This window comes from Sander lucioperca, chromosome 10 (assembly GCF_008315115.2).
Source record: "Sander lucioperca isolate FBNREF2018 chromosome 10, SLUC_FBN_1.2, whole genome shotgun sequence".
NCBI classification, from domain to species: domain Eukaryota; kingdom Metazoa; phylum Chordata; class Actinopteri; order Perciformes; family Percidae; genus Sander; species Sander lucioperca.
Window position 1 is genome coordinate 2939353 of NC_050182.1, and position 25617 is coordinate 2964969.

General features: G+C 39.1%; 1 protein-coding gene across 3 annotated transcripts; it reads right to left on the bottom strand.

Moving 5' to 3' along the window:
• Positions 1 to 4905: 4905 nt before the first annotated feature.
• On the bottom strand, positions 4906 to 24603 carry LOC116042244 (carcinoembryonic antigen-related cell adhesion molecule 6-like). Of its 3 annotated transcripts, XM_036006741.1 has the most exons (10): positions 24515 to 24603; positions 21378 to 21698; positions 20195 to 20473; positions 19561 to 19827; positions 18381 to 18653; positions 15833 to 16084; positions 15146 to 15254; positions 13342 to 13379; positions 13118 to 13198; positions 11692 to 12894 (listed from the first exon to the last, which is right to left on the bottom strand). In XM_036006741.1, exons 1-9 carry the CDS (start codon positions 24558 to 24560, stop codon positions 13146 to 13148), a joined length of 1638 nt encoding a protein of 545 aa, XP_035862634.1. In that variant the 5' UTR covers positions 24561 to 24603; the 3' UTR covers positions 11692 to 12894; positions 13118 to 13145. The 3 variants fall into 3 exon arrangements, with proteins under 3 accessions (XP_035862635.1, XP_035862636.1, XP_035862634.1); XM_036006742.1 differs by lacking the exons at positions 11692 to 12894; positions 13118 to 13198 and adding an exon at positions 4906 to 4981; XM_036006743.1 differs by lacking the exons at positions 11692 to 12894; positions 13118 to 13198; positions 13342 to 13379; positions 15146 to 15254; positions 15833 to 16084 and adding an exon at positions 8676 to 8997.
• Positions 24604 to 25617: the final 1014 nt, after the last annotated feature.

Here is a 25617-nt window from a genome sequence, read left to right on the forward strand (position 1 = left end):
CTGTGTGAGACAGCGCTACAGTGAACTGCACGCTGCGGACACGTGTGTGTCTCGACCATAGACTGTATATATTAGTATAATAATATACAGTCTATGGTCTCGAGAGAGAGAGAGAGAGAGAGAGAGAGAGAGAGAGAGAGAGAGAACTAACGTTCTAACGCTGGGTTTTACAGGCAGCTTATTTCTTTGGCTCTCGCTCTGCAAAAGTAAACTCCGAGAACAAGCGAGGGGGTCTTACATGCTAATTTCAAGGCTGCCTCGTCATGTTTAATCTCACGAGATCTCGTCACACCTCTGTGGGGAGGATTTAACAACATGGGCAGCCAAGATGACATTATTTACTGCCGTTAGCATGTAGCTACTATAGTTAGCAGTGAAAACTAAAAGAATATAGCAGCAGTTTCTACAGTCAACAATCGCAGATAAAGGCTTTTAAACAAATACTACAAAACCGGAAATGTTTCAGGTGTAATTTAACAACATTGGCATCCAAGATGACATATTTTACTGCTGTTAGCTTGTAGCTACATGCAACAATGTTAACACCACAGACCCAGTCCTGCCTACCTGGAGCAGATGACCAATCATAGAAGGCCGGTTAAGTGTTGCCTAACACTCACTCGAGAGTAGAAAAAACTGTTGAAACCGAAACGTTCATAACCGTTGGAAATGTGAACATTTTAGCTCACAGGGATTTGGCTAACATACAGTATGTTTACCTCATTATTTTAAGTTTTGGCCTCGTTTTAACATGGAAATCCGACATAACATTGTAGATATGACAGAAAATAAGAAAAAGCATAATATGTCCTCTTGGGTAATAATAATAGTCCAAAATGAAGTTAAATTGCATGTTTTTTCTTGAGGGAGGACACCTAAACCCCCCCGTCAAATACGTGCACTTAAGTCTTCCTTGGCCCATGTCAAATATCGGGCCAGTAATTTACCAGAATCGGTCCAGTAATTTCTTTCCATAAACCTGCTGACAGACAAACAAACCAACAAACCAACAAACACACTGTCAAACCGAACCAAAACATAACCTTCTTGGTGGAGGTAAAAGAGTGATTTCATTGCTTTAATTATATAAACACCAAAATTAAATTTAAAAAACACATTCACCACTGTTTAGTAATAGCTGCACAATAAATGTTTTTAACTTTCTAGGTGCAAAAGGACACAGTGTGTGTCAAACTGTTAGAGAATTATCATCAAACTCTGCAGCCCTATGGAGCTCTTTATTCTATTTAGCTCTTAATTTTAGGTTTGAAGAAATGTCACTATAAACCAGCGGTTCTCAACCTTTTTTGTGCCAGCGCCCCCCTATCCATTATCCAGGTCCCTAACGCCCCCCATCAAATATTATGTAGGCTAATTGCCCTGAATATTAATGATTACGCCCTAATATAGGCCTATTATTGTTACTATTGTTATCAAAAATAATCAAAAAATCAAATCATTGAATGACTAACAACACATGTATTAGTTTCCCAGGTATCAAAAAAGCCATGTGAATATAAATTATATATATTTATAGGTTTTTAAAAAAATGCAACCATTTTACATTACAATTAAATAACAGCAGCCAATCAGAACGACTAGATATGTAACATTCAAACTATAATTAGGTATTATCAAAAGACCTGCTGCATGTCCCTGGTGTGAACCTCAGCACCTTTATAAGATGACTATAATTTGAATGTCCTTTTTTGTTTGTGAAGTGACCTTGGGTGTCATGAAAGGCGCTTTAAATAAAATATATTATTATCATTATTATTATTATTACAAACACTAACAGTAGCCAATCAGAAACAGCTAGCAATTTAACATTCAAATCTATTTTTCATCCATCCATCCATCCATCTTCTTCTGCTTATCCGGTGTCGGGTCGCGGGGGTAGCAGCTCCAGCAGGGGACCCCACACTTCCCTTTCCCGAGCCACATTAACCAGCTCCAACTGGGGGATCCCGAGGCGTTCCCAGGCCAGGTTGGAGATATAATCCCTCCACCTAGTCCTGGGTCTTCCCCGAGGCCTCCTCCCAGCTGGACGTGCCTGGAACACCTCCCTAGGGAGGCGCCCAGGGGGCATCCTTACCAGATGCCCGAACCACCTCAACTGGCTCCTTTCGACGCGAAGGAGCAGCGGCTCTACTCCGAGCTCCTCACGGATGACTGAGCTTCTCACCCTATCTCTAAGGGAGACGCCAGCCACCCTCCTGAGGAAACCCATTTCGGCCGCTTGTACCCTGGATCTTGTTCTTTCGGTCATGACCCAACCTTCATGACCATAGGTGAGGGTAGGAACGAAAACTGACCGGTAGATCGAGAGCTTTGTCTTCTGGCTCAGCTCTCTTTTCGTCACAACGGTGCGATAAATTGAATGTAATACCAACCCCGCTGCGCCGATTCTCTGACCAATCTCCCGCTCCATTGTCCCCCCACTCGCGAACAAGACACCAAGGTATTTGAACTCCTTCACTTGGGGTAAGGACTCTTTCCCTACTTGGAGAAGGCACTCCATCGGTTTCCTGCTGAGAACCATGGCCTCGGATTTAGAGGTGCTGATCCTCATCCCAGCCGCATCACACTCGGCTGCGGACCGATCCAGTGAGTGCTGAAGGTCACAGGCCGATGATGCCATCAGGACCACATCATCCGCAAAAAGCAGCGATGATCCCCAGCCCACCGAACTGCAACCCCTCTCCACCCCGACTACGCCTCGATATCCTGTCCATAAATATTACAAACAGGATTGGTGACCAACCCTCACCTGAAACGAGTCTGACTTACTGCCGAGAACCCGGACACAGCTCTCGCTTTGGTCGAAGAGACCCCCTCACCCCATACTCCCGCAGCACCTCCCACAGTATCTCCCGGGGGACCCGGTCATACGCCTTCTCCAAATCCACGAAACACACGTAGACCGGTTGGGCATACTCCCAGGCTCCCTCCAGGATCCTTGCGAGAGTAAAGATCTGGTCCATTGTTCCACGACCAGGACGGAATCCACATTGTTCCTCTTCAATCTGAGGTTCGACTATCGGCCGAACCCTCCTTTCCAGCACCTTGGAGTTGACTTTACCAAGGAGGCTGAGAAGTGTGATACCCCTGTAATTGGCACACACCCTCTGGTCCCCCTTTTTGAACCGGGGAACCACCACCCCGGTCTGCCACTCCTTAGGCACCGTCCCAGACTTCCACGCAATGTTGAAGAGGCGTGTCAACCAAGACAGCCCCTCCACACCCAGAGCCTTGAGCATTTCTGGACGGATCTCATCAATCCCAGGGGCTTTGCCACTGTGTAGTTGTTTGACTACATCAGAGACTTCCGCCTGGGAAATTGACAACAATCCCCCATCATCCTCCAGGTCTGCCTCTAATATAGAGGGCATATTAGTCGGATTCAGGAGTTCCTCAAAGTGCTCCTTCCACCGCCCTATTACCTCCTCAGTCGAGGTCAACAGCGTCCCATCCTTACTGTACACAGCTTGGTTTTCCAGGAGCACCTTGGTGCCGACCGAAAGTCCTTCTCCATGTCTTCTCCAAACTTCTCCCACACCCGCTGCTTTGCCTCTTTCACGGCAGAGGCCCTTCTATTTTTCATTCAAATCTAAATATATAATTGAATTGTTCCAACGGAAAACAACACACACACACACACACACACACACACACACACACACACAGAAAAGTATTTTGGTGATGACAAACGACTTGAAGAACGACACCTACTGCTGAATGGAAATAAGTTTACAACCTTTGAAAGTTGCTTTTTTGATGCTTAGACGAGTATAGGTTAGAATAGTCTAGGTTTGCTATCGCCTGTCTTGCGAGTAAATAGCGTTTTGGCATTTAGCGTAAAAACGTTTGGAGAAACGCAACCCCATATCGCGCTGTGTTTTGTGGAGGTCTGAGAATCCTGTACAGTAAACACTAACATCACTGCCTCTATCGCTTCCATAAGAAAGTTTTAAAACACCAAACGCAAGCCCTGAACTGCCCGGGAGTTTATGAAACAGTGAAACAAAGCACAGTCGATATCTCTCGCTCATCTCTTTTCTTTCTCTCTTCCTCTGTGAAATGAAGCTGCCTTCAGGTGCAGTAGGAAACGTTATGTTCTATAAACGATCTAACAAAAAACTGTTACTGTGAAATATAAAGTCTATTTGTGCTACATTGGGGGGTTAAAGAACACAACAGGACGTCGCAGCGATTGCTTTTTTTTTTTTTTTTTTTTTTTAATCTGAACGCAGCTTCACATAGTACAGAGCTCATTTAAGATGATGCTCTGACGTCCCGTTTCCATGAAGGCAGCACGGAGCTGCGCCAAACTAAGCTGACAGAAGCACAGAAGAGTTATGTTACCCGTCTCATCCAGTCGCAGTGCTGTGAACTGGCAGGTTTTAATGTTGCAGACCACTGATTCTTTTTAGTAGTTTAAGTGTAAACATGTATTGTTATTGTGAATCTTTTGTTTAAACTAGCTTTCAGACAAACGCCCCCCAAGGGAACCTCAACGCCCCCTTTTCCAAAATATTGCTTCCAACGCCCCCCATCATCTTCTGAACGCCCCCGTTGAGAAACACTGCTATAAACCAAAGGTAGCAGAGAAAATGTATCAATTAAAAAAATATTGATATTCATTAACATTTTCTTTTCTTCAGGCTGGTTATAATGTTTGAAGTTTGCTCATTTTCAACAAGTGTAAAGGAAGGACATGTCACTGCTTTGATCAACTCTACTGTATGTATAATATAAACTAAAATGATTTATTATAATAATAATAATAATAATAATAATAATAATAATAATAATAATAATACAATATTATTACAACCACTTCCCCCTTCAAACATGAATCTGTTTTCACTAAAGCAGAAGAATTAGATAAAAACTCACCTTTTAAAATGGAAATTAGGTTGTTGAGTTTACAAGTTCTCATATACCGCTGAAGTGTTCTCATACACATTTTCTTCTTTTTCTAGGCACATTATTTTTTGGTTTATTTCTGATTATGTATAGGTACAATTTGTATGATAGTGTTATACTGTAGTGTATTCTTCATTTTGACTTTGTTGTTATATTCATGATTGTCTAAGTGTAGGATAAAGTTAGATCAAATAAATACTAACCTTTATTATCAAAATGTGGCAGAGCTTTGTTGTTGATTCTAAATATTAGAAATAAAAGCATTGTTGAAATTCGGCCATGCAACTCAAAATTCAAACTGTAACCTATGTTGTGTGTTAGGGTAATATTTGGTGAGTATTTTATAAAAAACAATTATAAAGGACTCCAGTTAATAATATGTTAATGCTTTCATTCATGTAATCATATTCTGTTAATGTTTGTTAATGTTTGTTAAGAATTGTCTGTTAATGAAACAGAAAAAACATAAACAATTCACCTTGCAATATTATCTATTTTCCAAGTTTTTATTATGGTAAATGCAAAATATGTCTGAATATTGTAGGGCCCTGACTGTAATACAAGTTAATGATTCGCTCAAGCACATTAGCAAATAGTTTAGCTCCCTGTTGGTGCAAAAAAACCAGCATCAAACATATGTTTGAAGTGCATGCCACTCTTTACATGATTAAACGTGTATGTTTGTCAGGATGAACACTACAAGTTTAAAAATGCAAAAAAAGAATGGTTACACTTTACTTGAAGGTATCTACATAAGAGTGACATGACACTGTCATGAACGTGTCATAAACATTATAAACAGTGATAAATGTTTATGACATAACGCTTCTGTCGGTTTTTGTCTTGACAAGTTAGGGTTAGGGTTCATGTGTCATGACAGTGTCATGTCACTCTTATGTAGATACCTCCAAGTAAAGTGTTACCAAAAAATCTGGGGGTGTAGAGTTAGAAAGATGAAAGGTAGGGCTGGGCGATAAAATGATCTCGATATGGGATCGCAATAAAATTCAGGTCGATAATGATGATTAACTTTGGATTAGGGGTGCACCGATCCGATATTAAGATCGGATATCGGCCCCGATATTGACAAAATAGCTGGATCAGCGATCGGACAAATTAACAGATCCACGGGTCGATCCAGTTTTTTTTTTGTTTTTTTTCTTCTGTCGCAGCACTGGGACCCCTGTTAACTGCGTACCCTTCTCACTCATGGTAGTAACTTTATAACACAACAATTAATAACCCACAACTAACTTTCTTTAAAAGGTTAAAACACCATAGCACATAACAATTTGTGACTTAAACAGTTTCTAATACTAATAATTTTACATTTACAAATGTAGCTAGACCGCCGAACGGCATGTTGGGTAACATTATAGCTGCTAGCTAGCCAGGTAGCATAACAGTCTGTTAAGCTGGGAGAGGCTCCGGTCACTACTGCACATTCAAGAACAGAGAAGAAAGTTAGAGGATGAAGAAAGACCGGAGATACACCAGAACAACGTATGCTCAAGAGAGGAGCCGTCTGTTGTTGCAAGGTTTTTTGTTTCTAAAAAATTGGACATAATTTAGCCACTGTTGTTGCCCGTCGTTCTAACGTTACTCGGCCGTGCTAACGTTACAGTGCTAACGTTAAAGACATGTCACTTCAAGCATGCAGCAGAGCAACATTATGAACGCAATCCAACTACGGTCCCGCTACAGACCGTTGAGAAAGACGGGTTCAGAGCAATGATTAAAACACTGGATTTAAGATGCCTTGCCTCGCTGAAATATGTCCGCCAACCTACAAACATTATTCAAACAGCGAAGGAGGCTGACAGCGGAGCTACGTTCAGTCGCCCACTACAACCTAACTTACCTGTGGCCAAGGTAGTGTTTATACAACTAGCTTACAACTATTTTGTTTTGAAAGGAAACAATGTTAAAGTTGTTTGTATGTGTATTCATTCGATTTGAGTTTATTTTACTACTTTGCAGTTTGCAGAAAAAAATAGTTTAGATTCTGTAACTGTTTGATGGATTCTCCTTCATATCATTATTGTATAATGTTGATGAGCCAAGCAAACCCTTTAGTAATCAAAGCTTTTAGTAAACATGATGACATTAACATGTTTTTGTGATATTCTATGTACGCCTGACAGTAGAATAAGCCATTATAAACCTATATAAAGGCCCATTATTGTTATTTATTTAAATTAATTTTAAGAAGTTTGATTACATTATATTTTCGATTTGAATGCACAATTGATTTTTTAAATAACAAATAAATAAGAATTCAATACATTACATCTATGTTATTTTGTCTTAGTTAGGAAAGTAATGTTTAGTTAGGAAAGTCTGGTGCCTTTAGTCTCTTCCACATGGTGGAAGGAAGGTATAAGGTGCAAAAGGTATACAGTTTATTATTAATTCAACAACAGTATCGGATCGGTATCGGGTATCGACAGATACACAAAGCCTAGGCATCGGTATCGGTATCGGGACTGAAAAAGTCGGATCGGTGCATCCCTACTTTGGACATATTGTACTCGATGTGGATAGATCTAACTATCACACAGCAGAAATAAACGGCATTCCATTTCAGAAGGTGGCGGTAATGCACACCAAAAGTTGTTTGCCAACCGTCAAAAAACGTCAATAGAAGAAGTTTTTGGCTTGCCTGTCAAAGTACACGCCCATTTCCTCCGCAGAGCATTGTTTGAGCTACTGGCGGTGAAGAAATGAGTGGAACCGAGTGGCATGGGCACGAAAGCGACGGTGAAAGTGAACTTGCGTCATCATCCAAAGTTAAGGAAACCGTTGACAAAAAAGGTAACAGGACGTCAATTAAATGGAAGTGGTTTGGATATCTCAAAAGCGACGAAGCGCAGATTAACACGGTCTGCAAAATATGCCGTCGGTCAGTGTCGACCAAGACGGGAAACACAACCAATCTTTTCTGTCCGTTGAAAAAGTACCATCCCAGCGAACACAGCAAGAGTTTGAAAATGCGGGCCCATGTTAACGTTAGTCTGCCCACAAGTTTTGTCCAACATCCTAGTGGTTATTCTGCTGTTAGCGGCACTAGCGGGGCTGAAAAACAACAATCAATCTTGTCGGCTTTTGCGAACATTGCCCCATATGAAAAGTGAATGTGATAGTCACAGCTTTTAGTTTTATTTACATTATTTACATTTACATTACTAACTTGTACTGTTTTGTTAAGGCAGATAAAGCATGTTTGCAAAGTTAAATGTTTACATTTAGATGTTATTCAATATATTCTTTTATCACACAATATATTCTAAACCAAGCCGTGTTTGCACAGTTAAATGTTACATTATGTTATTCTATTTTTTATGTTAATAAACTATATTCTATTCTTTAACTAATGAACCCTCTGGTTTCTTCAGGCTTCAGTCATTATCAGGATACTCTTCAACCTGGCAGCATTATCAAATTATATATCGTGATAAATATCGATATTGATCAATATGGAAAAAATTATTATGATCATATCGTGATCATATTTTTTCCCACATCGCCCAGCCCTAATGTGAGGTTACCAAACCTTTAATAGCCAGCTTCTCATCTCTGGTAAAACTTTGGAGTAATCTTTGTATTTTAAGGGAAATTATGTTGAGTTTTACATTTCAAGCCATTGTTGTCTCATAACCTTAAAATAAATCTGCCACATTTAGTTGGTGGAATGGATCTATAAGAAACATATTTAGGAAGCCTGCCACTCTTCAAATTATCAGAGGTATGACACTGTGGGTTAATCACAATATTCAACAGTATCAACAAAATCTACAATCAACACCATCTCTGTACCTGTTACAGACAATCCATGGACTGCAGTCGATGTTCTCTCAGTTATACTATTCATCGCTTGACAGGTGTAGCAGCCACTGTCAGAGAGTTCAGCGTTGTCTTTAGTGAACTCAGCAGAATTATGTATCTCTGTCCCATTCAGTTTCCAGGTGTATGTAACAGATGGTGTGGAATCAGCAGAGCAGGTTAATGTGAAGGACGCTCCCAAATGTATCTCTCTTGGACCTGTGATTTGAACATTTTCTGGGCCATCTGGAAAAACAATATTTGAAAGTTCTTACAGCAGCACAAATAATGAAGAATATAAAAACTTGTTCAATAATTGATAGGGGTGTGACGAGACACCCAGCTCAGGAGACGAGACACGAGATTGGGTTCACAGGATCAAGACGAGATTTTAACACTATTTTTACAGAAAACTTCAATGAAGAAATAAGACTGGAAAAGTAGTCCTTTTATTCAATTGAAAGTCACAAAATGAAAAACGAGCACTGAATGGTTTTGCCCCAAACTCAAATGACTGGCTTCTCTCCTGTATAACTAACAGTTACATATTCCATATGTATGGTGGAGAGAGTTTCTGCACTCAGAGAACCAAGGTTACAACATAACTAAGCATTTTCTGGCAGTAGTTGAGACCAAATGTTTTGTACTTGAAGTGTCATTGTACAGTAGACAGAGAGAAATAAAGCTTATTTTACTATTGTTTCACAGTATTGTATTGTTTGATTATGTTCTAAAGTACAAATAAATTACCATCAAATACTCAACAGATGATTTTTGTGAAGACCGATGCTCTTTTCTCCTCTGCATTTTATTAATTGCAGCACTAAACAAGGAAGTAGGCTACTCTAGTCAGTGCGGTTTTAGACAAATTTTACTAGGGGGGCCAAGGAAGGGCCATTGTTTAAACAGAGGGGCACATAAAAAATGGCAACAAATGATATTTAAAGATTATAAACTTTATTTTACTTTAAAATCATATAAACATTTATTTTGTACAAGAGTGAGTGCAGGTGCAAGAGAGGTAGGGCCATAAAAAATGAAAAATGTCTACATGCATAGCAATATGTAGAGTCCATCATGACAGAATACTCAAGCCATGGATGAAGATTTGACCAGTTTGGCCTGAAGCTCCATCTTCTGTCCTCCATCAAAATGGTTGGGAATATATTCAAGTTGGGCTGTAATGGTACATCGTTCTTGGACTTGCTGATATCTGTAAAAATATGTACAGTAAACATAGGGCACAACTACAGTACAGCATTTATTTACTTATGCATGTATATCTGCATGTATTTCAAAATGGAGGCCAAGTATTTACTTAAAAAAAGAAACATACAGCCATATTGACACAAAAAAGAATTTACAGCAGAAAGCACCATTTTAAGGACACAGTAGGCCTACAGTGAAATTGTAATTGCACTGCTTTGCAAATAGTAAGAACCTTCTTCATCACAAACCTGATGGTGCAGTACTTGCTCTACATGGATCCACTTGCTGTCCCTCTGGCTGTTCCTCTCTCTGTCCCTGTATGTTTTCTTCCTCCTCACCCTATTCTTCATCCTCCTCACCCTGTGGAATTTCCCTCTCTGTGTCAGAGCCCTCACTTTCATCACATGCCTTCTCTCCAACCTCCACCGACTCCTCTGGTTCTCACTCTTCCTGCTCCTCAACACCTTCATTTGTTTCTCCCACTGCTGTTTTTCTCACTTTTTGTTTACTGGGGCAAAAGGGCACAGGGGTGGCCAGGGACATGTCTACAGAGGCACGGGCCTCCCTAGGCCTCCGTGTACCGCCACTGACTCTAGTATCGATTTATGACCATTATAGGATGAATGGAGACAATTTCTTTTTGTTTAATATCATTAAAAGTAAAGTTAGGTTTTGCTTTCTGCTTCCTGACTCATTTTAACAGAGAGAGAGAGCACCACAGTGAACTGCACGCTGCGGACGCGTGTGTGGAGAAAGAGAGAGAGGTGAAGCTTTAAAGAAAATACAGGTTTTGGAAGAGCAACAGCAAAAGCTAAAAAGGCAAAAGGAACAGCTGGAGCTGGAAGCTTTGCTAGAAGCCTCCACTGCTAAAGTTACAGTTTTACAGGCCTCAGACGTGCAAAGCATTTCAAGGGCATCATCAAACGCAACGAATTCCTACCTGAAAAAGGCACAAAGAAAAGAAGCAAGTGAGCTGAATGCAAAGGCAAAGGAGTACCAGCCAGTTCAGTAGAACAAACCACAATCAAATATGTTCTATATCTATGGTTGGTACTCTCTAACGCTGGGTCTTACAGGCAGCTTATTTCTTCCACCATTGCTCTGCAAAAGTAAACTCAGAGTCAACTTTGGAGAAGGGGGGGGATCTTCCATGCTAATTTTAATGCTGCTGCTCTTCACTTGTGTACTGATATCGTGAGACACTTTTTACCTCAACGTGTTGCTCCATTATTTCTGAGACCAAAAGGGTCTATGAATTTAGCTTGGATACTAAACCAAATGAAAAATGCAACAATGTTGCAACTTCACCCCCGAATCTGACTGACTGGATTGTACCGAACTATAGGTGTGAAAGCACCCTTAAACAACTTGTCCTTGCCTACCAAATACCACTTCAACTAAGTTGCAACTGAAACCAAAGTTAGACACTTGCTCATCTCACTTCTACCCTTTTACAGTATGTATGAGTAAAGTTACAGATTGTTTACCATTCATAACGTGAGCTTATTTAATCTATTGCTATTTAACGCATATTAACTCGTTAACTCGTACCTTACTAAGATTTGATTGTGTCTTAAACCGTTGCTTATTCCCTGTTCTAGCTTCAGGGAGAGTTAAACTTCCAGGAAGATATCCTGCTCAGTAAATCACATCAATAACACTTTGCTCAACATCTTTTTTCCACCATAGTGCCAGAACAAGTTACACCACAGGAGGGCAGCATAATGCAGCTTCAAAGGACATATCTCAATATTCAGACATTTTGCAACTCAGCACTTTGGAAGATTTTCAGTTGAACAGCAGTCATCTAATTACAGCTGCCATAGCACGGCATTTATAAAGAGTACTCTCAGTCTATTAGCTCTAGTTAATTAGCTTTCACTGAGTAAACTCCAGAGGCACAATTTTAGTAAAACATAAACATTTTAATTAAAGTATACAATATACAGCTTTATTAAAATACTATCAACTCTAAGCCCTTATTTCCACAGTTGGCAGTTTTCAATAAAAACATTTTTTATTTTGATGTATCTTGTTTTACATATCTTCTCCATAATGTCTTATCTCAACCCAATATGTTTCCATTTTCGTTTAGAATGTTGTGGTTAGACACAGTAGGAGATCAGGAAAATAAAACAAGCATTAGATATACACTTAAATTCACAAAGTAAACAAAATGCATAAAAAACTAGAAGGGCACTCTGAGAGCGCAGACCTCCGACAAGGTATGCCCTATCTCACAATGTTAATGCAGTCTGAATGTTCCCCGTCGGGAAATATTTCTTCCAGTTGTTCCAACACCACATGAATGCAGCACAAACGCGTTCTCGCAATATTAATGAAAGTGAATCATAATTTGTGTATCTTTCCCGTGAATTGGATCTGCTCCATAATGTAATGGATTTTTCCTTTGCCCACGCTAAACCTATCCACCAAGTTTCATTAAAAATCGGGCCAGTAGTTTTTCCGTAAACTTGCTGACAGACAAACAAACCAACAAACAAACAAATGTCAAACTGAACCAAACATAACCTCCTTGGCGGAGGCAATTTCATTGCTTCAATTATATAAACATCAGAATCAAATTAAAAAACACATTCACCACTGTTTAATAGCTGCAACATTATTATGTTTTACTTTACATGCAAAAAGGCAGAAAATCTATTTTCAAATAAATATTTTTTATATTAACAATACATCACGTTACAAAAGGACTCAGAGTGTCAAACTCTTAGAGAATTATCATCAAACTCCAGCCCTATGGAGCTCTTTATTCTATATTAGCTCTTTATTTTGGGGTCGAAGAAATGTCACTATAAACTAAAGGTAGCAGAGAAAATGTGTCAACTAAAAACAAATATTGACATTCATTAATATTTTCTTTTCTTCAGGCTGGTTATGATGTTTCAAGTTTGCTCATTTTCTGATCATCTGCTGGACAAGAAGTGAAAAGGAGGGACATGTCACAGCTTTGATCAACTCTACTGTATGTGATAATCAACTGTCGGTCAGTAATCGTTGGCCTATAGTAGGCTTTTCACGTAAACTAAAGTTATTTATTATAATAATAATATAATATTACAACCAATGGGTGCTTTTCCCTTCAAAAAACATGAATCATTTTTCACTAAATAGGAAGAATTAATTAAAAACTCACCTTTTAAAGGGAAATTAGATCGTTGATTTTACAAGTTCTCATATACTTCTGAAGTGTTCTCATACACATTTTCTTCTTTTTCTAGGCAAAAAATAGTTTTGTTAAATCTGATTATGTATAGGTACAATTTGTATAATAGTGAGATAATGTAGTTCTTCATTTTGACTTTGTTGTATTCATGATTGTCTAAGTGTAGGATAAAGTTAGCTAAAATAAATACTAACCTTTATTATCAGAATGTGGCGGAGCTTTGTTGTTGATTCTAAATATTAGAAATAAAAGCATTGTTGAAATTCGGCCAACTGTAACCTATGTTGTGTGTTAAGGCCGTTTTACAGTTGTGCGGAGGCTCCACGCAGAGCTCTCGTCGTAGCCTACGTAAGTGGCCTGATGTTTATACTTGGTGTGTGCATCGAGCCGGCATGTGTGTGTGTGGTAGGGGTGCAAGATATATCGACTCAATATTGTTATCGCAATATCACTTGCGCAATATTATATCGAGGGGTGCAAGATATATCAACTCAATATTGTTATCGCAATATATCGAAAGTGTCGCAATAAGTATGCAATATTTTTTTTTATTTTGTGGAGCGCTGCGTTCCGTCCATTGGCTGTGTGGCTTAGTTGTGTTTGATTTAGAGCTAGCTTGAAATGCTATAATGATCAGGTTTCATTGGCCAGTTAATGTGCCACTTGCACATGTTAGTGCACGTCAGCGCACGGGTCCACTACGTGACAATCCCTTAGAACGAACCATTGACGTGTGTTCATATTTCGACAGAGTGACAGTGTAAGTGAAGAAATAGATAGAGACAACAAAACGGAACGAATCAGAGAAGAGAAAGAAAAGTTGTGTCCTGTTTTCTTTATATATTTTATACTGTACAACCAGTACAACATGTCCTGTTCTGTAGACATGGTCCTTATTTATTTATTCATGTTGGACCAGTCCAATATGACTGACAGTTGAAATAAACCTTGTGTTGTAAGAAAACTGGTTTATATTAATTTGTTATGAATCTATTTTGATGCGTTTTCCTGTAACTTTTGTAATTTTACATATGTTTAAAAATATTGAAGTTAATATCTATCGCAATATTCATAATCGATATCGCAATATCACATTCTGTCAATGTCGTGCAACCCTAGTGTGTGGGGAGTGGGTGATAGAGCGAGGGAGAAGTGAGAGAGTGATGGCGATTAACTTTGGAGCGAGTACCGACTTTAGAGTCATAGTGAGAGAAACAAAGTGTCTCCCCTGTTCTTTCTGACCACGGTGGGAAATCTTTAGCAGGAAAAGTTAACCCTCTCCTTGATTTCACGTTGTTTATGGAGAAGGAGAACCAGGAAATGAGCCGGGGGAAATGCAACGCTACCAAGCCACGGCCGAGCGACGTGCGTCGCTGCGACGCATAGTAACATTTTTCGAGAGGTGCACGTCAGGCTACGGCGTAGGGTCCGGCGTAGACGCAGAGGGGTCTGCGGGGCTACGCCGTTGATTTTACATACGACTATAAAATGGCCTTTACGGTAATATTTGGGAAATATTTTATAAAAACAATTTATAAAGGACTTTTGACCTCCAGTTAATATGTTAATGCTTTCATTCATGTAAACATGTTACATTACACGTCATTTAGCTGACGCTTTTATCCAAAGCGACTTACAATTGCTCTATCTATCTATCTATCTATCTATCTATCTATCTATCTATCAGAGGTCGCACACCTCTGGAGCAACTAGAGGTAAAGTGTCTTGCTCAGGGACACATTGGTTGATGTATCACAGTGGGAATCGAACGCGGGTCTCCCACACCAAAGGCATTTGTTATATCCACTGCACCATCACCACCCCACATTTCTAACTGTAGTCTAATGTTTAGACTACAGTAAGTCTAATACATACTGTAAGATTATTAGAGTAAGGTTAATTTAGGGTTCATCTAAAGTCAGTTACATATTAATTCACGATTTTAAAAAAGCAAGATAACTCTGGCTGGTAATACTATGAAGGCTATTTTTCACGTACTTTTTTTTATGAATATAATACCCTCCAACAGCTCCTCCTGCTGAAGCAATTACTAAACACGAGATAACTATTCCAGCAATGGCACCAGCTGAAAGACCTCCAGACCTGTCTGAAATGAAACAGAAAAAAATAAAAAATTCACCTTGCAATATTATCTATTTTCCAAGTTTTTATTATGGTAAATGCTAAATATGTCTGAATACTGTAGGGCCCTCACTGTAATACCAGTTAATGATTTGCTCAAGCACATTAGCAAATAGTTTAGCTTCCTGTTGGTGCAAAAAAACCAGCATCAAACATATGTTTGAAGTGCATGCCACTCTTTACATGATTAAACGTGTATGTTTGTCAGGATGAACACTACAAGTTTAGAAATGCAAAAAAATCCGGGGGTGTAGAGTTAGACAGATGTGAGGTTACCAAACCTTTAGTAGCCAGCTTCTCATCTCTGGTAAAACTTTGGAGTAATCTTTGTATTTTAAGGGCAATTATGTTGAGTTTTGCATTTCAAGCCATTGTTGTCTCATAACTTAAAATAAATCTGCCACATTTAGTTGGTGGAATGGATCTATAAGAAACATATTTAGGAAGCCTGCCACTCTTCAAATTATCAGAGGTATGACACTGTGGGTTAATCACAATATTCAACAGTATCAACAAAATCTGCAATTAACACCATCTCTGTACCTGTTACAGACAATCCATGGACTGCAGTCGATGTTCTCTCAGTTATACTATTCATCGCTTGACAGGTGTAGCTGCCACTGTCAGAGAGTTCAGCGTTGTCTTTAGTGAACTCAGCAGAATTATGTATCTCTGTCCCATTCAGTATCCAGGTGTAAGTAGCAGATGGTGTGGAATCAGCAGAGCAGGTTAATGTGAAGGAGGCTCCCAAATGTATCTCACTTGGACCTGTGATTTTAACATGTTCTGGGCCATCTGAAAAAAACAATATTTGAAAGTTCTTACAGCAGCACAAATAATGAAGAATATAAAAACTTGTTCAATAATTGATAGGGGTGGGACGAGACACCCAGCTCACGAGACGAGACACGAGATTGGGTTCACAGGATCAAGACAAGATTTTAACACTATTTTTACAGAAAACTTCAATGAAGAAATAAGACTGGAAAAGTAGTCCTTTTATTCAATTGAAAGTCACAAAATGAAAAACGAGCACTGAATGGTTTTGCCACAAACTCAAATGACTGGCTTCGTAGTTGTCCTCAATTTAGGTTATCCTGTACGTCTCATCTCCGGTTATTCCTGCATCCACCGTGTGTGTTTGTGTGTGTGTGTGTGTGTGTGTGTGTGTGTGTGTGTGTGTGTGTGTGTGTGTGTGTGTGTGTGCGTCGCAGGGGGAACTGAGCAGCAGCCCCACCCACTGGAGAGAGCTGACAGGATTGAAACAGCAGCAGCTTTCAGAGACTTGAGAGTGAAAAAACGTTACAGCGTACATTGATGTTAAAATGTATACAGGTTGGCAGGACGGCAAGGTTATAATCGTTAACGAAGTGATTATAACGAAATAATGAAAACTAGGTGGGAAAAAACATTGTCGTTAACTGAAATAAAAACAAAAACGAGGCATTATAAAAAACGATAACTAAACTAAAACTGTAATGTCTGTTTGCAAAACTAACTAAAATAAAATTATCGAGTAAATGTTAGTTTTTGTCTTTGTCGATCATCGAGCAAATAACGTTCTATCTCTCCGACCATGACATTTCCTGTAGACATGTATAGTTTCCGACTGGGTACCCAGAAATTCCGCAATTCCATGTCAAATTGAACACAACATGTCCGTGGCTCCGTGCCTCTCGCCTGGCATCATAGCAGTACCGAAAGTCGGAAGAAAGAGGCAGTCCTATTTGATTATGACTGTGTCAGATAAAAGCACCTTGCAGTGGAAGGTGGTAAAATATGTTGTCAATTTATTACAGGGAAAAATCCCACGAATTTGAAAGTACATTTGAGAAGCGCACACAAGCTAGGAGGCTAACCTAGCTTACCTTAACAAGGTAAAGAAGAACGCAAAGCCCCCTTTCCCCGATACAGAAGCTAACCCCGGTAACGTTACGGTGTGATGTATGGGTACAGGGCATGGATGTATGGGTACAACGTGGCCAGCTGCAGCAGGACAGAGAACACTACAGGAAGGCTTTCACCGGTGACCTGACAGCTGCTGCTGGTTAGTAAATACGCAGGAACACCAAAAGCGGGAGGAAGCGTGGGTTAATATGTGGATTGATACTGGGGTGTCTACACAACTGTGTGACTCGATTGACTTCAAAAATTTCGCCACTTTACTCAAACCAAAGTTCAAGTTCAACCTGTTCATGTATGTCTTCTTTAGTCTGTTGGCTATTTAGGTTTTTTTCCTGGAACACGTCACTTACACATTTTGCACATACTGCGTCTTGTGTAGACTGTTTACATATTTATGACCATATGTAGGCTACATTTTATTTACTGGTGTTATTGTTGAATACATTGTGAATACATATTTCTAAAATTGTATGTTGTTTTTGTTGAGTTATTACACAATACTTTTTCTGACCTTTTTGAATCCCCCGACAAATAACCCATATTACAAAAAAGACTAAAACTAATAAAAACTAAACTAAAACTAAGCATTTTCAAAAAATAAAAACTAAACTAAACTAGCAAACCCGCTTTAAAAACGAATTAAAACTGAACTGAATTTGAAAACAAAATGTCAAAACGAAATAAAAATAAAAACTATAATAACCTTGCAGAACAGTCTAAAATGTTTTGTCTTTCGTTGTACGTTTTGTTGGTAAATGTGAGATGTTCGAGTCACACACGTCTCGTCTTCATATCAATATCACATACTGTCACATACTTATACAAAGTCTGGCACGTGGGACTGCTGTGATTAGTTGAAGTTGCGGGAAACTCCGGTTATTGGTAAAATTTGCGGAAAAGTTGCGGTGATTGGTCAAAATTGCGAGTCGCACCACATTCACGGTGATTGGTTGAATTCGCGTGAGTTGTTGTGATTGCGACATCACGAAATCCTGGACTGCATAGTCCTCATAAATCCACCAGGGAAAGCGGAAGGTAACGGACACCTGAACAATCTCGGAAATGAAATGTCGTTGATATTGACTAATAATTGACTTAAAAATCTAAAAACAGTTACAGTAGTAGGCTACACTGTTGTTTACGATGCTCATAATTTTGAACAGTAAATGTACAGTTTGTTACCTACAGATCACAACCATGGTGTATTTAGCTTCATCGTTACTGAGGGGGTTGCTGATTTTACAGGAATATTCCCCACTGTCTGTTGATTTAAGGCTGTTAAAAGACAGCACTTTGTTCTTGTCATAAAGGTTCATGTTTCCAGCCAGAGTCAGATCTGAGCCATCCTTCATCCACTTTCTGGTAAAGACAGAGCCAGCAGCATCACAGGTTAAGTTGACAGAGATCCCCTCAATCATCAGGTTTGTTGTTGGTGTGACAAAAGCACCTGATATTCTCTCTGTTGGGCAAAAGATCATGTGACAAATGAAAAAATATGTGAACAGGAGCAAACTAACTGAAAGTTGACTACTTAAAACAATACAAAAAGAACTTAAGAACAGTTAATCATTGTAAAGGGCAAACATAACTACTGTTTCCTGAATAATGTATACAAAAATTGTCTGACTGTCCACACTGTTATTTTAACATTTGTGGTGTTGAATAACCTATACCTCAGAAATATCATCTACATGAGAGGAACATAACAGATACATAATGAGTTCTTATTCAGTGTTTCAGTTCACACACTGGAAACATAGAAGAAAACTGTTTCATTGAAACCACAAAATTCTTTAACTATTGACTCATGACCTTTGTTATGTAATGTGATTTCCAATTGATCAAATGTAATTGTTTCAAAGTTTTGACCCCAAGTCTTAATATAGCATGACTTCTGTAAACACAACATTGACACAATCACTGTTTAAGCAAACATTAATGTTACACACAGAGGACATACAGAGCAACATTTAGAGTTTCTGTATACCTGGTAAGTGTAAGTCTAACATTCACTGTCCTTTTAGCTTTTATGTCTCCACCAACTCCTAATGGAAAAATCCATCTCTTCAGCTGCTAAATGTTGCACTTTCCTCACCAGCTAGTTGCTAACTCGGTCTGTCTGTCATTTTGCACTGGGCAGGTACAATAGTGTACAGTGGGTTTTGCTGACAACAGCTGCCTGCTACCAAAAACAATGCTATAAGACTGAACCCAACTGTCTCTTTTTATATAGTCATTTAATATTAAGACGCACTGATTTGAATACACACTTTGCCAATACAGATTACGCAGATGGTCAGTTAAGTGCCATCTGTCGGACTCATCTCATTAAACTATATCCACCAAACTTCTTAATTCAAACTTACCCAGTACAGAGACAGCTGAAGGCTGAGATGTTTCAGATCTCAGAGTTTTGCTGTTAAAGGCCTGACAGCTGTGGTTCCCACTCTGACTCATCTGAATGTTCATCATTCTGAGCTCTGGTCCAGTATCAGACAGCAGGTCTCCATTCAGAAACCAGTGAAACAGGGCAGCAGGTCTGGAGACAGCTGAGCAGGACAGGGTGATGTCTGACCCTTCCACATGGTATTCTTGTGATGGAGATATTGTCAGATTAATATCTTCTGGGCCATCTGAATGTGGGGGGGAAAACAGCAACAAGTTAGTATGCACAACTGCATTATCACACATCAAGTCATCAGAAAAAAAACCTCTGTATGATGTAATGTAACAGAACAGCCCAGCAATAAACACTTTCTAAATTAAATTGACTTGATAATAAAGTCCACACTGTGCTGTAGTTTGCAGTGATATTGTATTGTATTATGTTACGTTGAAAAATGTGTTTCTAATCATTTGTAAAACCCATGGAGGAACAAAAAGACAAACAAACCAGGCAATTACACTTCTCACTAATCCGACAATAATCTAAACTCTCTGTCTCTGTTCGCATTCAGATGTTGTCAGATAAAGAGCTGAGCATGTAGGTTAGTAACTCACAGCTGATGGAGAGGGTTATTGGATCACTGGTGCCATTACTGACAGGATTGGACACACGACACCTGAATGGTCCCTGGTCGTAGCGAGTCACCTTAACTATAGTGAGAATGGAGCCTCCATCAGTGAGCTGAACTCTGTCACTGGCTGTAACCTCAGAGCTGCTGTTCAGCCAGAGGAAAGAGAGAGAGGATCCAGAGGAGGAGCAGGACAGACGGACAGAGCTGTTGAACTCCACCAAGTCTGTGCTGCTGGCAGTTGCCGTTACATTGGAGACTGGCTCTGTGAATGAAAAGGAAAATGGTTTCCAATTTGCCCCAAACTAAGAAAGGTATAATAGAAGGAAACACTGCAGTGGCTGGGAATAAATCTCATGTTTATAATGAGATGTTGAGTATTCATGGCTGCACATTGAACACTTCTGCCACTACAAAAAAGCGTCTAATGACAACAATATTAAAACTATAAAGGTTATAAAATGCTTCTCACAAAAGAGGGAAATTTCATCTTTGTTGATATTATGTATCTAACTAGCACTGTTTCAGGCTGTACTTTTTGTGGTTGCTCTGTAGAATAAATTTTAAATATAATGTCCAATTTAACACCATCAGAAAGTATAACCATAAAACTCAATGTCTCTGATACAGTCTCAACAAAAGCTAAATATGTACAGACTGTACAGGTGCACCCAAAAACTGAACTCAGTGTATCCTTTATATGTTTTTTAAACATATTGTTGATAGCAGGGCTTACAGTTACACAACTTAAAATAGAACTCTTGCTTATCGTCATCAGTGGCCAAGTAAAATTACCAAAGCCTTTATTATAATGCAGATATTGGAAGACTTTAAATGTCATTATCAGTGAGAAACCATCCCATCATGTACACAGTGAAGTAATTTGAGCCTGAAAGTTTATTCTTCACCTGGAAAAACAGTAGTTTGACAAAAAAAGAAATATTCACTTATGGTCCACTTACTTTTAACCACATTTCAGAGTTTTTTAAATATTTATTTTGTCTTAGTATTGTGTAATTATAATGTTATTATGTAATAAAAATCTGAATTCTGGTCTCAGTATAAATCTGATTTGAAACCACTGAACACAGTTATTTTGCTATTATTATTATTTTTTTCTTCGCCTAATCTTTACTCAGCACTGAAAGAGATGTCAAACATTTGCTCACCAAGTACTTTCAGTGTTGTGCTCCCTCCCTTCACTGGTTCTCCATCTGGAACGATGCTCACACTGTATTCTCCACTGTCATTAAGAGCCAGATTCCTGAGCTCCAGAGATCCAGTAGACATGAAGAGGGTGATCCTGCCTTCATACTCTGGTCCAGTTTTGTTTACAATACTGGAAGTGATTATATTTTTAGTACCAAATGTCCAGACCACTGATAGAAATGGTTTGTCTGATGGAGTCAGTGTTGTAGTAAACATCACTGTTGCTCCCACAGCTGCGTTTAGAGGACCGTCTGGCAACACACCAGCTCCTTTGGTTAAACCTGGAGGAGAGAGTTTAAATCTTAATTTTAAATCATATTTCAGCTCAAGGTCAGGTTCACAAAACATAAAACTGCAGTAGACAAAACAATTACCTGTTATCTCTAGTATGCACAGAGAAGCATCATAACTAGGGGTGTAACGGTTCACAAAATTCACGGTTCTGTTCAATACGAGTCAGTGGTGTCACGGTTTGGTACGTTTTCGATACAGCAAAAAGAAAGAAATGCCAGAGAAATTTACATGATTTGTACAATTGTTTTATTTATTAAAACTAACATAAAGTATGATCTTTTATACTTTGAACAATGACAGAGCTATATTTGACCCATCTCCTGGGGTGTCTTCTTAGCAGCATATAAAACAAAAACAGCCCCTTATAAAAATATACATGTTACAGTCAGGTAGCTTTGTGTAGCCCTTGACGTCCAGTTGTCTGCTGTCAGAGTAACAGCTGGTGCTTTGGACAATTGGTTCTCTATTTGGGCTTTTGTTTTTTGTACAAAGCAGGAAATACGGTCTGGCTGAAATGGGCTCGTGAAGAATTAGTGTAACGGAGCTTAATTACTTTAACCATGTTCATAAAACCTGCGTTTTCCACTACAGAGTAGGGTCTCATATCCACGGCTATAAATGTACCAATCGCCGCAGTGATGTCTATTGTCCTGTTTGAATCAGTTGGAAATTGCTGCGGGGATAGTTTGTAGCGTGTGTGTTGCTTCTTGTTTTCGTCTAGTTCCAGTTATTGACACACTGAGGTGATGTCGGCGTAAATGAGTTGACATGTTTGTAGTATTCCCACTGGTGTAGCCTATTCTCGGGTAGCAGATTCGACATACCGTTATTTTTTTATCCACCACTCTCTTGCCATCACCCTCATAACTTACAGGGAAAGCAAAGTGGCTCCAAACGCCAGACCTGTTGGTTATTGGAGGATCTTCTAATTCTGGTCTGGTAATAGTCACATTAAAGTTACTAGCCATAATGCAACGAGCTAGTTCAGTGTAGCATGTCTGACTGGAGTAGAGTGTTATTCTTTGGGAGTGGGAGGGGCAGACAGCATGTTGCCTGTTACGTCGTTTGGGCTTCCTTGTTGAGTGCAGCGGCACTGAGAACATTATATTTCACACAATTTAAGCTCTTTTTTTCTAAATGAAATAGGATTAGTTCAACGAATCGTTCGGTTCGTAATGCGTACCTAATCGAAAGCCTCGTACCGAACGGTTCAATACGAATACATGTATCGTTACACCCCTAATCATAACTCTGTCACGGGGGAGGCGAAGCTTGGACCCAAAAGCAGAGAAGACGGAGCACTGTAGCGTTCAAAGATTTAATTAAGCAAAAGGTACAACAAAAAGTGTTATGAAGAAACGGGCAAAATATGTTTCCAAAATACTGAGGAGTACAAATGACCAGGAACACGGAAACAAACTGGAACACCGACAAACATACCAGACCAGACAAGAGAAGCACAGAACAGAACAATGATCCGACAAGAGACAAAGAAAGCACAGAGACTAAATACACAGGATAATGAGGTTAACAAGGGACAGGTGACACAAGGGATCAGGAACAGGTAAAACACATTAGGGCTGGGCAGACAATCGCAAAGGCAGGAAACGTTTATCGGTGTTTTTTGCCCCCAACGGCTCTAACGCACTAGGATTAGGCACTGGTCATGGTTAGGGTTAAGGTTAGGGTTATGTGCCTTGGAGGCAGCGGTCGCAGCGCTGCCTGGAAGGAGCAGTTGGGGGCAGGAAACGCAAGGCAGGAAGTAAAACTAGAAAAGACTAGGGAGAAAACAGAATACTCCAAAATAAAACAGGAAACACTACACAGACTCACAAACGTGACAAACTCTTTTCATAGCTCAGTTGTAGCTTTATAGTTTTTTTTTAAGCAAAAACCTCTGAATAAAGTTACTGTAAGGTGATTGTTAAATTGCTAACCAGCTAAATTAGCTGACATGTTTACACAGCAGGTTGTCAGAAAAGCCATTAAGTGTCTTCTTCAACCCCTAATGTGAGGAAATGTATTTCTTCCCACTGAAAATTAAACAATCCAACAGTGTAAGAAACATAAATAAATATGGGGGAATTGCTTCCTAGTGGAGAGCAAACTCACTTGGAATGACTTCCCTTTATAAATATATTATTTACTAGTAAGTCATTTTTTAACAGATTTTTTTTAAGACTGGTGACTTTTCCTATAATGTATAATCCTGTAATATATGTATACAGTATAGCGGCTGTGCTTCTTCTGTATGTATTTTCTGATACCTGTTCTTATAGTACTCATACTGTGAAACAGTGTGTGCTGCAACAACATTTGATGTGCGATGGAAGTACTGGGCTCCACTTGTTGGAGTTCGGAAAAGACTTCATTTTATGATGACAGTAGTAGAAATTATTTAGACTTATCAAACAAAATTCCATGATACAGAAAGGTCTGAGAGCAGAATGCAGTGTTACACTACACTAAATGTATTGCATTCTGGCATTTTTTCGGTGCTGCATTGTGGTTTAGATATTTTTGTTAAGTGGCTTCATTTGATATTGGTATTTCACAAGTTGCCAGCTAACAGGGATATATTCATCCACAGAATCTGCATACTGAACTATTGTGTAAATGCATTGATATTACTACCGCTGAGAAGCTCCTATTGTACCATCCTATTTGAACAAAATTGTACAAACCATTTGTAGTTATCTCCCAACTCTTTCTGACACTGTTAAGCATCAATAATTAATGGCTACATTTTGATAAATAAGTGAATAAATCCTTTTATCGGCTGTATCTAGTGGTAAGAGCTCACCTGAGATCACTCCCAGCAGGATGAAGTGTATCACAGCTATTTCCATTGTATCTGCAGTATCAGAGGAGGAAAAGAGTGATCACACTCCTTCACTTTGCCTTTGCTAATTTTAAAATAATGTATGCTGATATCAATATATGAAAGTAGAACAAGGAAGTACTGTGCAGTGGGGGTTGTCCCATCCTCATACCTCTGAAAGGTTCACTTACCCACTGCTTTTCACCATGTTAATCATTAACAATGTATGCAACAAGCAACTTTAGGAAATATCATTAGTAATGAATTAAAAACTGACTTTTTGTGAAGGAGTTCTGTTTGTATTATGCTCAAACAGCAACAACTATCACAGTTTAAAATGAGTAAACATTCAGGGGTTTATTCAGAGTGGCCTTATTTTGGATTTTTTGCTCTAAAGCGACAACATGAAAAGTGATACTTTTGTCTCCTCAGGTTCCTGATGGCAAAACACAACCATTGTTCGCAAATGATTTGATTAACTAACACAGTATCCTGTACTGCAAGTGTAAAGTCGTACTGTGTGTTTCTACATATTGTAGTTTTATTGTTATAGGTGTGTTTAGCCATGCTAGAGGCTCGATGGCAATGCCGGTCTATCGGTTGTCTGGTCCACTATTTTGGAACAAACAAAAAAATCAACAACTGTTACTATTACTATGAAATTGTAAGTTTACATTTTTGCACAGACCTTCATGGCGCCCAGAGAAAACATCTGACTTTGGTGATGCTCTGACTTTTCCTCTAGTGCCACTATGAGGTTGACATATATATATACAACTAACTGATACATTTATGGACTTATATAATATGCTAGTAGTCTTTTATTTCTTAGTCTAAAGGCTTTTGAATGTGTCTTGAGTTAAATAGCCTAACCAAAATATACTCCGTTTACTAAATCACCTGTTGCTTGTGGGATTATTAAAACCACAGTAGTATTCATATCTCTTCATCATCCATCTGTATGTCAATAAACACATTTACACCGCTAGAGGGCAACGTCTTTCAGCTTTAGAACATGACTGCAGCTTCACTGTGTTTATCTCATTATGCAAACACACTTTGTAACTCAACACGTAGGTAGTTCT